General features: G+C 30.8%; 2 protein-coding genes across 7 annotated transcripts; both read right to left on the bottom strand.

Moving 5' to 3' along the window:
• Window positions 1-5770: 5770 nt before the first annotated feature.
• LOC124830670 (chaperone protein dnaJ 6-like) lies at window positions 5771-8348 on the bottom strand. The gene is made up of 8 exons (XM_047304451.2): window positions 8197-8348; window positions 7448-7546; window positions 7262-7363; window positions 6977-7036; window positions 6780-6886; window positions 6614-6696; window positions 6271-6361; window positions 5771-6189 (listed from the first exon to the last, which is right to left on the bottom strand). Exons 1-8 carry the CDS (start codon window positions 8278-8280, stop codon window positions 5982-5984), a joined length of 834 nt encoding a protein of 277 aa, XP_047160407.2. The 5' UTR covers window positions 8281-8348; the 3' UTR covers window positions 5771-5981.
• A 1262-nt stretch (window positions 8349-9610) lies between these two features.
• On the bottom strand, window positions 9611-14282 carry LOC124830671 (Tetratricopeptide repeat (TPR)-like superfamily protein). 6 transcript variants are annotated; one of them, XM_088095783.1, is made up of 4 exons: window positions 13685-14282; window positions 11288-12561; window positions 10204-11188; window positions 9611-10074 (listed from the first exon to the last, which is right to left on the bottom strand). In XM_088095783.1, the coding sequence occupies exons 1-3, from the start codon at window positions 14158-14160 to the stop codon at window positions 10893-10895; spliced, it is 2046 nt and encodes a 681-aa protein (XP_087951909.1). In that variant the 5' UTR covers window positions 14161-14282; the 3' UTR covers window positions 9611-10074; window positions 10204-10892. The 6 variants fall into 6 exon arrangements, with proteins under 6 accessions (XP_087951909.1, XP_087951908.1, XP_087951906.1 ...); XM_088095782.1 differs by having other exon boundaries at window positions 10204-10406; window positions 10693-12561; XM_088095780.1 differs by having other exon boundaries at window positions 10204-10406; window positions 10569-12561.
• Window positions 14283-14996: the final 714 nt, after the last annotated feature.

Consider the following 14996-nt stretch of genomic DNA (forward strand, 5'->3'; position numbering starts at 1 on the left):
ACAGCAGTGGTGGCGTTCTCCCATGACAGCGGTGGCGCTCTCCAACGACAGTGGTGACACTCTCCAACGGTAGCAGTGGTAGTGTGGGAAGATGGTTGCACGAGAGAGAAAAATGGTTGCAGAGAAGGTGAGAAATGGTCTTGAGATGAGAGGAAAGAAAAAATGACGAAAGTGTTTTGCGAGATAGAAAAATATAGTCTTCTTCGCGCAGAGAGAGAAAAAAATGGGCAGGAATTTTGCCGTTCTTTTTACTGATGGATTACCGACGAAACTTGTTCGTCGGTAATTACCGAAAGCTTCACCGACGAATTTTGGCCGTCGGTAATTACCGAAGACTTTATCGACAGATTTTGTCTGTCGATAATTACCAAAAAACAAATATCTGTCAGTAATTACATTTTTTACATCCGTCGATAAAATCAGTCGATAATGCATCATTTACCGACGAAAATAATTCCATCGGTAATTCCATGTATTTTTGTAGTGTTATTATATTAATATATACAATTTTGGTTCATCGGTTGACTAAACAAATATCTAATATTTAACAAAAATGTTACATAGTTAAAACTGCTTAACGAAATTTACATAAAGAGAAAAAAAGAGAGAGAATCAAGTTCAACAAAGGATAATAAGAACAACACAAAATTATGTTGACAACTTTTGGTATCCTAAAAGAAAATTAAAAGTGATCAAATTTTGGACTATACTGTTTTTTTCCCAAAAAAAGTTGTAGGGTTTCAAGGGTTGGTGAAGAAAGTGAATTTCCCAAGTTGACCCTAAGTTGGTAAGTATTGGACGGTTCAACTCTTTGGTGGATTGCACTACATCTTATTATGTCTTTGATTAATATTTAATTAGTTTTTCAACTTTTAATTAGTCTTTATTGCCTTTCTCTTTCATTGTTTTTTCATTTAAAACTTCTTAATGTGTTTCTTCAATTACTTTTTTGAACACTACTCTCACATTCATTCTCTCTTTCTTTTCTTCTCCATTCATTTATATCACGTCTTTTGTTGGAAACTTAATGTCCATAGCTTTTGACTTTTCAAAAAAAATTTCTAATTGAGAAACATATAAAATAATTAAAATTTACTATTTTATAAACTAAAATCAAAATTCATTTTGCAATATTTTTTTTTCCATGTTTTCAGCTAAAGTTCATTTTGTTTTCTGAACTATAAAATATAAAATATCAACACTCCTTATCCTTAATTATTAAGAGAACTTGCTTCACAAAAATGAAGGTTTTAAAAGAAATGTCACTGTCTTTATTGTTTATTAGGCAATCTATTTATATTATATTTAATAATTAAAATAGTTTATTAAGCATAAAACAAAAATGGTTATTTTTGTAAATCATTCACTTTGTCACAAAGTTGACTAAAAAAGTGTTTAAATTTTATAGCATGTTTTAAAGAGTTTTTTTTCCATAACATTTTTCCTTATTGGTAATAAAATCTCATTTTTCCTAATAGAAAAAAAAATACCTATTTGTTTTTATCTTTAATAGTACAGTTTTTCTTAATGTACTATGCTATTTCCTGTATATATCATTTTCTTTGTGACACCATTTACTACTTTAAACAGGGTTCTAATTGTACTTGTTAGATTTCAACAATGGGTTTTTATTATGTCTGCTAAGTTTTTATTATACAAATATTTCATATATTGTAATATGCAATTTCAATATTTTAAATTTTAGTTACGCTAATTTAGTTTTTTTTTCAGTATCGTACTTATCTAATTTCGTCTTTTTAGTTCAAATTTATTTACGCACTTATACGATACGATGATGTCATCACGCCAAATTAGAATTTAGCAAACTTAAAAGATACACTCATCAAATTTAGAGAGTTAGATTAAAATTTTAAAAATTTAAAAGACCAAAACCATGTACAAACATGTAAACGTATAAATTATAATTTGAAATAAAATTTTATATGTAATGGCTAAAATATTAAAATTAAGCAAGTATAGAATAACATTGACACCACAACCTTAGACAATCCCTTTTGTTTGTGATAGTGGGGACGTGCTAACCAAACATAATCAATTAGGGATGTCTCAAATATTGAATATAGATCACTATGCAAAAAAATAAAATAAAAATAAATAAAACCACCAACTAATATTCAAAACAAATAGTCAACATTAGCTCATAAAAATTATAATATTTTTCTTTCTTAATAAAATAGTTTAGGATTCAATATTTTTTTTTTCATAATATTAATACTTCAGTTTTAATTATTTGTCATTTTGGATTTTAATTTCTTTTACACAAATTTAATTTTTGGGTAACTGTTTGTTTATTTATATTGTAACATATGGAAAAACACAACTTAAATATGTTTTTATCTCTTAACTTTTAAAGAAAATTAAAATTAGTTTCTCTTCAAATTTTTAGTCAATTTAATCTATAAATGTGTGAATTTAGTCATTTTAACCAAATTTTGTTAAGTTTATTTATCGTATCAAACATATTTTAATATAATATTTGAATTATTTATTCGTTTGATATATTTCTACTTCAATCTTAGCTGAAAACATTTCTAAAATTAAAGGATTAAATTAAATCAAAATTTTGAAATGAAACTAGTTTCAATTTTCTCTTAAAATTAACTAACTAAAAATATATTTAACAAAAAAAAAATATCAAAACAATTAGTCCTTACATATATATTTTTTAAAAGTAATAGCATACTTATACTCTAGATACTTTAATATTCTTTTATAAAAGAAACTTCGATATTTAATTCTTTTTATCTTTTAGTATAATCTTCTAAGTTTTATTTATCCTAATTATTATTTATCCTAATTTATTACTATTTTTTTAAGAAAAATTAAGAAAAATAGCTTTTCAGATAAATGAATAAAAAAGTTAATCAAACAAATCTTAAATATTTTAAAAAAATTGCTCAAAAATATTTTAAAATAAACGAAAACCCACATTTAAGGCCATTCTATGAATGCGTATTATTTGACCTTTTATTATTTATTTATTTTTATCTCTATATTGTTTTTAGTTTCCAAAACCAGCAGGATCCAGATAGTGTGATATGAAGAACAAGCCCACAGTGTTTTTAACTCAAATGCCAAATTTAATTAACTTGTTAGGAGGTTTTTTTTAACCAATAGATGAAATTTATCTATTTATATTATAAAAATAATATCGTTTTAAAAATTATGAAAGTCGGTAAATTGTGTTTGAAAGAGTATTTTATTACAAAGAAGTTGTAATCGGAAACACTAACTCTTGTTTTTATATCTTTTACATTTTAATGGTTTAGCTTTTAAGCATATTTTAAATTAAGTTTAATATCAATTTTGGTCCCTATGTTATTATCCTATTTTTGAGTTTTTCAGAGTGATTTTATGTTTTGTAAAAATTGTTTAAAGTTGATCATTTTACTGAAAGGTGTTAAAATACTAATCCTGTAATGTTCAGTTTAACAAAAAATAATGTTTTGTAAAAATTGTTTAAAGTTGATCATTTTGCTGACGGTGTTAAAATACTAACCCTGTAATGTTCACTTTAACAAAAAATGAATGATCTATTCAGTTATTTATTAGGTGGCAAACTTCGTCATCTAATTAATTTTCTTTTTGTTAGTTCAAATTGCAAATTCTACTTTACCTTTTACCTTAATCAGAGTTTTAGAAACTCTTGTCTTCCATTTATGGAACTTCCTTTTTCTCGACCAAACTCAGGAGCGTGGGTTCCTCGTCATCACGTAAGGAGACACTCTCCTCCTTCCTCTCTCTTGTTTCTAGGTTGGCATCGTAGGGAACCTTTCTTCTTTCCTTCTTCTTGTTCTGTTCCTATTAGGGCTCCGAATTAGGGTTCTATTTTTGAGATTCTACGATGTTGGGTTTCCTTCCTTGGATTGAGTTTTTGTTTTGTTTTCTCTACAGGTTGGTGGCACAATGGTTGGAGTTCTTCGTGATATTGTGATTTGGGAATTTTAGATTTTCGTTTGGAATTGAAGGTTTTAATTTGGGAATTTCTTGTGGCTTGTTTCTCCTCTGCAGATTGTTAATGTGATTTTGGGGTTAGAGTTTTCGAATTGGGGTTTTGTTTTCTAATTTCACGTTTTGGGATGATCTGCAATTTGTATTATGATATTACAGTTTTGAAGTTTTTGGAATATGTAACCTTAATTTTAACTTTTCCACATCAATAAGTTTAACTTTTAACATTTATAGGTCAATTGACCTGAACTTGCCACGTAATGATAATTGGACAACTCATTAACTATTGAATAAGGTGATAGACATTACACTGTTAGTGTTTTTAACGCAGTCAGCAAAAAGAACCAACTTGAACCATTTTGACAACTCTAAACAACTTAAAAATAAGATGACCACTTTGAACACAACTAACCAAACTAGGGACCAAACCTTTAAATTATTTTGTTTTTCAAAAGTTGTGTTTACTTTTAAAACTAACCTAATATATTCAAACATAAAAATGCAACATGATAATCATATTTAAATTTTTAGTAGACAAGTCCTAAAATCTTCATCTGACTATGACTTCTAGTGAAAATGCAGAAACAGATGTGTGATTGTAAAAGTCAAAATTTTCAAACCCATTTATCACTTTTAGATATTTTTAAATATATGTATTATCGATAAAGAAGTAAATTGTATGCATTAAATTGATATAAACAATAAAATAACCAAATTTACTTTCAATCCTTAAACCTTAAACTTGTATAAATCAAAATTCTTAAACTTTGACAATTTTGATTCTCAAATTAAATATTGACATTGAGTTAAATATGTTAAATGATGTAAATAAATTATATAAATATAAAATTCCATTAAACACAAAAAGAAAAATAATTTTCATTGACTTCAAAAATTATATCTATTCATTTTCAAAACTCAAAAATTAAGATATATCAAAATTTAAAATAAATTTAATTTCTAAATTTAGGAACTATAGAAAGATATTTAACACATTATAAAAACTCCATGACAATTAAACGGTAAGAAACAAAGAAAAAGGTTCAGCAATGTCACATGACATGATTGCATACTTATGATTTAGAATGAATCTATAACGGTCATCAAATAATTAATGGACACATGATATCAAACACATCACATGCAGCTATGAAATAATAGCTTCCATCTTTTTTATCTATAAATGAATGCCTTTATCAACCCTTCACTTCACCTCTCTGTGCATGTGTTTCCAAAATGAATCAGTAAATAGATTAATCCATAATATATTAGAGTTCTGCACTTTTTAGCTACATCAAAGCATTTAGATCAAGTAGCACAAGATCAAATAACACAAATTTCTGTGTGAAATTTAAATTTTTAACATGCAATTATATTTTATATTTGAAGAATCTTTTACTATTCAATCATATTATCCTATTTGAACAAGATTATCTCCTGAAAAACATATTCATGAAATAAAAAAATTGCATCACGAAATGGCAAATTCGTGTAAGCCCATAATGCATTCAAACTTCCAATTAGCAGAGTATAAAACAAACTTAGGGAAGCAATTATTCAACTGATATTTTTTTGCATTTTCAAACATATGAAAGTAAAAATATTTATTAGGTTATAGAATAAATTATAGGATATTTTCTCTTTCCATGAAAACACAATTTAGTTTAGATATATCTAAGAATATCATTCCGGTTATAATATTCCTGAAGATGCAATATCATATAATGAAACAATCACTCTGTCATACCTCACTAAATTATCCTGGGGTACTGAATCAAAAACTAGCTTTTACACCCTGTTGTTTTCATGCATAAAATTTTCTGAGAATGTTGAAGAAGGTAAGTCATTTAAATCAAACAGTGATAAAATGGAACAGAGAAAATTGATAGACGATAAATAAAAGCCTAACACTTTTAGGAAAGTTCCTGATGTTGCAGCATTGACAGTAACTAGCCACAAAATAACTATCGTTCAGCAGAAAAGAAGAGTTTTCAATAACAATGAATTGGTTATCTTTGCTTTGACTTTTTTGAGGACCTACGTTTTTCCAGTTTTCTCTGTGCAGCTTCAAATTCCTCTTCAGAGGGCTCTGGCATTTGATCCCCACCATACTTTGAAATTAGAGATGAGAACATAGAATTAAGGCGGTCTTTCCTCTCATGTTGACGCTGTGATATGATGGCACCCAGATCTGTTTCTGATTGTTTCTTTGATGATCTGTAGAAGATTTAAACATCAGTATGCCTAAGTTACAGCGCAACAGAAAAAGATAAAATCAAACCCTGCTGATAAACTTACTTTGCATGCCTTCTTATGGGACTAGTAGGTGGCTTGGTTTCTGATAATTTCTTTGCCCATTTCTTGTAGGCTTTTGTTTCCTTTAGTTCTCCTACATGAATGAAGAGAGGAGAACAAGCGTCAAGGAAAGTGAACAACCCAAGTAAAATATTTGTCTGTATTAATATGCTGAATATCTCTGCTTAAAATAAAGGTAACTGCACAGTCTCCCATTATGTTATCAACTTCAAGATCCATCCCAAATATACAAAATTCAATACAGTTCTTTTCTATCAGTGAAACCCACGTCTACATCAGAAGTCTGGTATAAACTTGGACAAAAAATAGATAGTGATATTCTTACCAGCAGCTATAGTCTCATCAAGAATATCCTTGAATCGGTGTGAATCAAGTTTAGGATCTGAACAAAGCATTGAATGGAATAACCTGCAAAGAAAGGGAAGTTTATCAGATATCAAGCTGAAATCCTTTATGTGACAAAACGTTCTTGCTAATCACAAGGTCTTTACCTATTCATTTTACCCTTGTACTTCTTGTAGAGGTCAATCAAATCATTTCTCTCAGAGTCAGATCCCCTATAGTTTGCTTCAAACTCCTCAATATCGGTTTCAGTGACCTATTGGCAAATATTACAAAACTACATGGATGAAAACAAGTATTCTGCAATGCATACCAAAGAAAAGGAATCATCTACTAAAACATGTACCTTCTTGTACATTGCTCTGAAATATTCTTTGAGATTCTGAACAACATCCCCTGCAAGCTCCTGTTTTTGAGAAATAAGTGAGAAGTTAAGTTGTAAATATCCAGAACAATGCTAAAGTATCCTGAAATTCCAATCTTTTATTTTGTTGTAGTGTTATACAGTGATATTGTTATAACAAGAGAACAGGTTCCCCCAAAATCTCCAATGGGTTAGAAATAATAAACAATGTATCTAAACACTGTAAATTACAAATCAATTATATTATGACTTTACTGAAACACTTACAGCGTCATCAATACATCCAGTCTGATCATATACAGCCCGCTTTTCTTCATCACCAAGAATTGAGATAACATGTTGCAATTGCTGAAACTTAGCTTTAGCTTCCTGTAAAAGATGACCAATTACAACCTAAGATATCTATCATTTTAATAAATCAGTTAGAACAGCACGGAAGGCAAGACATAATACCTCATCACCGGGATTCTTATCAGGATGTAGCTTTAATGCCAACTTGTAGTATGCCTTCTTTATTTCCTGTTGAGACGCTGTTCTCTCCACTCCAAGAACCTAACAGAAAAATCAAGCAAAAGGTCACTAACCCAAAACATCCTTGTTCAGTAACACCAAGAATAGAACACTAATTAGAAGAATGCCCATGAGCTTTAAGTGTGTCAAATGCGCAAGAGAATAGGAAACAATGGAAAAACGGATTTCTTCTTTTTGTAATGGTGATTACATAGGATGATGAGGATGATTTCAAAGATTGCTAGTAACATACTCTCTAAATCCTTTTACAATTGTTTAAAAGTTATAAAAAGTACAAAATTCATGAAGGAAACTTCATTCACACTCACTACTGTACTCATAATATGTAAATCATAAGTGAGACTCATTCACACCCACATAATATAAGAATGTGTTGCTAGCATCCCTTGTTTCCATGATTCTTGGTATATCCCATCGAAAAAGTAAGAGACTAGTATCTGAAAATTAGTTCAGAACCTGAACTACATGTCTAATAATTCCATGTCCTTCCACTCAAACCAAAAAAATCAACCTAAGTTGTATGAAACTCAATAGATAAATAAGTTTGATATGTTTTGGTTTTTCAACTAACAACATTATATTCAATCTTTCTTCAAAGTAAAATAAAAAAATAAAAAAAATAGGTATATTAGATAGCGATAACTATTGAAGCATTAAATAATGTAAAGAACCTGGTAGAGGGCGTGTTCGTTCTGATCAGAAGAGAGGGTTTCGAATTCCTCATCCTCCAAAACCCTACTTCTCTTCTTTCCCATTTCCTTTTAACCGTGTGATGTCAATTTGTTTTTCGAGTTCGGGTTGAAATGAATTTTTAAGTATAAATAAAGAAAAATATATATATAACTAGAAATTGAAGAAAATAAAAAAAGATCGAGATTTAATCTGCCTTGTGGTTTCAGTCTTTTCTCCGGCCGGAATTTGTTTTATGTATAAAATTGTTCAATCCCATTTAAACAAACACAATTGCAATTAATAAATGTATTTTAATAATTAAAAAAGATATGATATTGTAATTTTATAATACAAACAATTAAAAATATATATATATATATATATATATATATATATATATATATATTTATAATATGTATTTGAAATACATATAAAAATTTAAACATAATGTATGTATCATATTTAATATAAAATTTTTATAATATACATCAATATTTATTAATAATAATAAGTTTCAAATTTGTAAAAGTTTAAATTATAATTTATTAACTTTTTAAAACTAATTTGACCAAGTCTTATACTGGTTTTACTATTTTTGTACGTCAATTTTACTCTTTTACTTGATGAAAACCATAAGTATATTTTTACTTCAACACTTCCATCTATACTAACTAATTTAAGAAAATGTTACATAAAAAACTTCTATAGTTATTTTATTGTAAAAAAAGAACTAATATTAAATGCAAATCCGCCGTCAAAGTCAATTATTCTATATCTATATCTATCTATATATATATATATATATATATATATATATATATATATATATATATATATATATATATATATATGACTTATAACCTATATTTCAAGAACAAATAATTTATGGTGAAAACGATATTTTAATGCGACTTAGGATTCTTGGAAAAAAAGGTTTAACTCTTTTGTAAGTTATTAATAAACTAATAAAAGGTTAGACTATGCACCTATATGCACTTAGGAGTAAGAGAAAAGATTAAAACTATTCTCACTTCTTAGTTTATTTAGACGCTTTCATTTTGAGTCTCTTTGACTAAGTAGTTTCTATGTAGAACTATTTTACCTGTTTCGATAATAGAACATACCATGTTTTAATTTCTTTAAATTCACTACAAGAAAAATACTCCATTATCATCGCACAAAAGTTTAAATTATAAAATGTTTACATTACATCCAACTTTAGCCTAATTAACCCTGACGGAGCCTAATTTGGTTGAAGCTATACTTTACCATCAACCATTTAATTCTGGTCCATATCTATTTTAAAAAATTAATCTTAATGTCAATCAGACCAGTGCTAGATTTGGCTAAATGAGTCTAACTTCTGCTTACTGTGCTTTTTAAATAAATTTTTATTTATTGTTGTTATATGTGTAAACATGGATTTATAAATTAAATTATAAAAAAATAACAAAAACATGATAAGTTTACTGTGACAATGATTCACTCATCTTCTTCCAATTATTAATCTTCATGCAGACTATATTATAAGTGTCAAACTACAGAAAAAAAAACATATAGAACAAAAGGGTCTTTGTTAGGCTTCATCCTCTAAGAATTGATAGTCCAGGTGATCTTTGATAGTGTAGATGGCCAGACTTACTGCTTTTGGTGCAGAAGTCACTGGTGCTTCAAAGTTACCATGCCTTGTACTTCTTCAAGGAAGCAACAATCTCCTTAGCAGCCTTAGGTATCACTTTGGATCTTTAATCCTCTAGTCAACAGTCACAGCCACTTGCTCGAGACTCTTGAACAAGTGACATTACATCATAACAGAGGTTCACAAACAAATTGGCGATGTCTTAAACCTGACCTTGACTCTTGTCACTAGCAAAGTCCTGCAACAAGCCAAACTTTCTGCATTTGGTTAAAAGGCTGCTGAAAGTCCTCCAGTTTAAAACAAAACAAGCTGTATAAAAATGATGCATACGTCAACAACATGCATTCTATCAAATCCATTGTCAGACCTTTCTTTTGACTGGTAAAAAAAGCAGGGTCCATACCCAACTTGTCAGATCTTCTGGATGGTCAGAGACATGGTCCTGTTCCTGCTCTCCTCTTCGTGTAGATAATTGTTTCCAATTGTATATTTGATGATCTCTTGTAGGCTCTAGCGCCACTTAGTTCTCCCACACACATGGAGAAAAGAGAAAAATAGGTATCAAGAAAACTGTTGAGCAGCACAAAAAAAAAGAAAAAATGTCTGTATTAGTATGCGCAATATCTCTTCACAGGTATAATTGAATGGTCTCCTAATTATGATATGGACTTAAAGAAATATCTCACATTCGGAAAAAAAAAATTATTTTCCTTTCCTAACAGTGAAACCTACATCTAGGAGCTTCCATTGCTAGTCCACCCAGATATTTGAAAACCATACTACAAACTCATCTTACTTTCAGCTCCTCTAAGCACCGTCTCTATGTAGAAAATACCCAAACTTTGGCCATTTTTACCTTCACTTGGAGAAAATAAATATTGTAAACCACATGCCCGGGGATACTAATAGCAAATTTTCTGCTACAATATGAATTCCGCTTTCTTGCATATCACATCATACTCTATGGCCAAGTTTATTCAAAATTGGAATCTGTGTAGGACCTCTATCATATTCAGCTGGTGCTTATAATTTGCAAGAACATATAACCAGTAAGTCTTAGGTTCTGATCCAACTGCAGCCAGGCTGCTTTGTTGTCCCAAACTCTCTAATCATATCTCTAAGATTAGCTGCTTCTTCCCACTGACCTGCTGCTGCACAGATATTTGATAAAAGCACATAAACTGATGGATTGTCATTGTCTCTTTCCAGAATAAGTCTTGCAACTGCTCTTCCTAGCTTTAAATTACCATGAGCTGCACAAGCACTAAACATTGACCAGCACATATTAGAATGTGCTCCCAAATATCCATCTTTAATAATGGTCTCTGCCTCATCAAGGTATCCACTGCGACCTAACAGATCAACCAAGCAAGAAAAATGATCCACACTTGGCAAAATTCCATAAGCTTTTACCATTGTATAAAAAATACAGGCACCGTCATCTACCAAACCTGCATGGCTGCAAGCAGAAAGAACTGAAGTAAAGGTAGCCTGGTCTGGTCTGATTCCAGGTGTGGTCTGCATTGCCTCAAAACAGGACACAGCTTCTTTCCCTCGTCCATGCTGTGCATAAGCAGATATTATAGCATTCCAAGAGATTGTATCTCTTTCCACCATTGCATCAAATACTCTCAAAGCCCCATCCAAAGATCCACATTTGGCATACATTGTGACCAAGGAATTACCCAAAGAAACTTCTGAAGAAAAACCATGTCTTAGTATGTAACCATGAATCTGTTTCCCATGACTCATGGCTGACATGCTAGAACAAATGCTCAGAACAAGACTGAGGGAATAGGCATTTGGCTTGATTTGTGCACGAAGTAACGCAGAGAATTGCTCGAACCCTTGTAACGGATGTCCATTCATCAAAAACCCAGATATGATACTGTTCCAAGATATTAAATTTTTATAGGGAACGGCATAGAAGATTTGAAAAGCACTCTTCATCTTCCTATGTCTGCAATATGCAGAAACTAGCACATTCAAAACTTCAATTTTCACAAGCCCACTTTTGCATATATGGGAGTGGATCATCTCCACAACTTGCAACGAATCTGTAGCAAACAGCAAACTTCCATAAGTATACTCGTCTGGTTCAATTCCCTCCCTTCTCATTTTCAAATAGCTCAAAATTGCTTCTTCCTCGAGATTCTCTTGTAGAAACGTTGAAATCATTATGTTCCATGAAACAACATCCCTTTCCTCCATTCGCTCAAAAATATCTCGAACCTCATAAACCTCCCCAAACCCAGAATACATTGTCAGCATTGCATTGTTCACAGCAACACAACCAATAAGACCCATCTTGATAGCTTGAGCCTGCGCTTGACAACCAGCTCTTAAACATGAACAGGAACTCATGACACTCACAAAGGTAACTTCCGTTGGACCAAAACAGCCCTTTTGCATGTCTCTGAACATCAAAAATGCATCCTCACTTCTCTCTTCACTTGCAAAACCATCTATCATTGCATTATACGTAACATAATCACACGTGCCACCTTCTTCTGCTTCCTCAAACACCTCACAAGCATCCGCAACACACCCACACTTAAAATACACAGTGATCAAAGAATTAACCACAGAAGTCCAACCCAAAATACCACTTTTGATAACCACCGAATGCACGTGCCTTCCATAATCCAAAAGCTCCCAGGAGCACAGACTCAACACGGTGGCAAAAGTGTATTTATCAGCCTTAACACCCATCTTTTGCATGTCCCTGAAACACAATATTTCCAGTCAAATAATATCACGGCATGCCACATACATTCACTTTTTTCAATTTTAACCTTTTAAATAAAAATGAGAAAAAAATTATTAAAGTAAGAGGAATATTTTTTTTGTATTAGGCAAAAGAGATGTTCCATGTGCGAGGCAATTCTACCCAATTCAGTAGGAATATTATACGCAACTAAACTCTCCCTCCAAGTATTCAATAGAGTTGCCTCCTTAGGGTTAAATTCAACTGACTACGCTGAAACATTTATGTGCAAGTTGATCCACACGTTCCATGATAAGTAAGAGGATAATGGTAGAAAAAGGTAGGAAAAAAAGTAAACAATTCCAGCTGCTAATGTTTATATTTCAACACATTCACGATTTATTATGTATGTGCATGTAATATCTATTTCCTATTTTCTCATCAATAATTAATATTATTTACATTATTGTTATTTGGAGGAGTTGAATGTAGCAAATAATGAATGTGATGAAATATCACTTGTTAATTTCATAGGAAGATTAATTTCTATGCATTTAGTATAAAAAATTCGACATTCAACCAATAAAAAATCATTATAGCATGACTCTTATAATTGTTACAGTAAAAAAAGAAAAATACTTATCAAACGTGACAAGTAGAATGAGTGTAAAAATTCCATACTACTAGACTATTTATTGAGAAAGGTTAGTAATACACTCTAACACACTTTTTTTAATACATCATCTACTATTGGCTAATTTCTTTTTAAATAAACAAATTGGCGGGTTTGACATCTTACCTAATGACTCTGTTTTAATTTCATTGTTTACAATACATTCCAACAAGTCATGTCTTAACAATAAAATAGATATATCAAAAGTTATATTAAAATTTAAAATTGTAAAAGAGTGAAGAGTAAATAGAAAACAGTATAGAAGAGTAGCTTCTTATGAAATCTGCCGATTAGAGTAAACTTGGTATAATGTAAAAATTTTGAAAAAGATGTGATCCAATTAGAACAATAACCTCTGTTTTTACAATCCATCTAGCATTTTATGATACCTTTTATATATTTTCCAGCTAAAGTATTGATATTGCTTATTTTCCCGCTAAAGTGAGTTCCTAACCTAACTTTGATCACCTGAACAAGTTAAAAGCAAGACCTTCATGACCCTTGTCCGCACACCCGGTAATGATAGCGTTCCAGACCGCCACGTGTCGTTTGGGAATTTGGTCGAACAGTTGAAGGGCATGGGTAACAGGGGCCAGTTTGGCACAGGCCGAGAGAAGTGTGGTCCACGAATACGCGTCGGGGCAATGTATTTCGGTGAACGCGCGTTCGACGGAGGCGAGGTCATGGGTCTTGGCGTAGAGCGAGAGGAGGGAGTTGGCGACGTGGGAGTGGGCCCAGAGCCCTGTTCGGACTGCGTGCGCATGGAGCTGGGCGCCGAAGGTGATGTGGCGGGCGTTGGCGGCGGCGGTGAGGGCGGCGGAGAGGGTGTAGTGGTCAGGTGTGGAGGTGGAGTGGGCGATGACGAAGAGGGTGAAGGATTGGGTGTGGTGGTTGGAACGAATGAGGTCTGCCAGCATTTGGTTCAGCTTCAGCAGACCTTTCATTTCTCATTTGTTTATGAAACAGTGACGATGAAGAAGAAGGAAAGGAAGGGTACCATGGTAACCAGACCAAACAATTTCTTCATGCAACCTCTTGAACACAATGCTCGTAATACTAATGTTTTGCAAAATATGAAACTTTCTGTAACTAAATTTTGAGGATTAAATAATATTTAACTGTGAAAAATTCATTTGTATTTAAGTTAATATTGTGTATATTCACGCGCATTTTTTTAATAATATAAAAAAAAATTAATGTTTTCATGTGATGCATTTTGCTTGAAGATTTACTTGCATCATGTCTCAAACCTTTTGCTTCATTCATAATTTAGTATCACTTTTTTAGTTTTGTCTAATATATGTTTAACACTAAATAACTTAAATTAGACGAAAAATTATCCTGGTTATTATAATTAAAAGTTTTTATATCAATAATAAGACCATAAAATTAAGATGTGCATCTTATAAAAACTTAATTCATATTTGTCTTAACAATGTTGTAGAAATTCATGTTGAACAACAATAACTTTCTTTTGTTAATAGAAAATGATGTAATGATATTTTATGTTATTTAGTTGTACAGTGATACGAGTCTCTAACATGTTATTAATCTAAAATTTGAACTATTTAATTTTATATGTATTGAATTGTCAATTATCTTTGTAATAATTATATAAAATATTTACATTTCATGGGACACAACTAACAACAATCTTTATAATTAAATAATTTTGTTCTTTATTTTCTTTTTCAGCTTTTAATAATCTTCTATATATTTTAATTTCAATTTGTCAACCCACTTAATTCATTAATTAATAATATTTATATTTTTAATATTT

Source organism: Vigna umbellata, chromosome 8 (assembly GCF_029865625.1).
Source record: "Vigna umbellata cultivar VRB3 chromosome 8, Vumbellata_1.0, whole genome shotgun sequence".
Lineage (NCBI taxonomy): Eukaryota > Viridiplantae > Streptophyta > Magnoliopsida > Fabales > Fabaceae > Vigna > Vigna umbellata.

What these genes read in the sequence shown, in the direction of transcription:
- LOC124830671 (XM_088095782.1), bottom strand. Translation starts at nt 14,160, where the DNA reads ATGAAAGGTCTGCTGAAGCTGAACCAAATGCTGGCAGACCTCATTCGT. An exon ending in CTTGCTTTTAACTTGTTCAG is followed by an intron (nt 12,562 to 13,684) that starts GTGATCAAAGTT and finishes ATTGTGTTTCAG; the next exon opens with GGACATGCAAAAGATGGGTG.
- LOC124830670 (XM_047304451.2), bottom strand. Translation starts at nt 8,280, where the DNA reads ATGGGAAAGAAGAGAAGTAGGGTTTTGGAGGATGAGGAATTCGAAACC. An exon ending in TCAGAGCAATGTACAAGAAG is followed by an intron (nt 6,887 to 6,976) that starts GTACATGTTTTA and finishes ATTTGCCAATAG; the next exon opens with GTCACTGAAACCGATATTGA. An exon ending in TACAAGGGTAAAATGAATAG is followed by an intron (nt 6,697 to 6,779) that starts GTAAAGACCTTG and finishes CTTTCTTTGCAG; the next exon opens with GTTATTCCATTCAATGCTTT.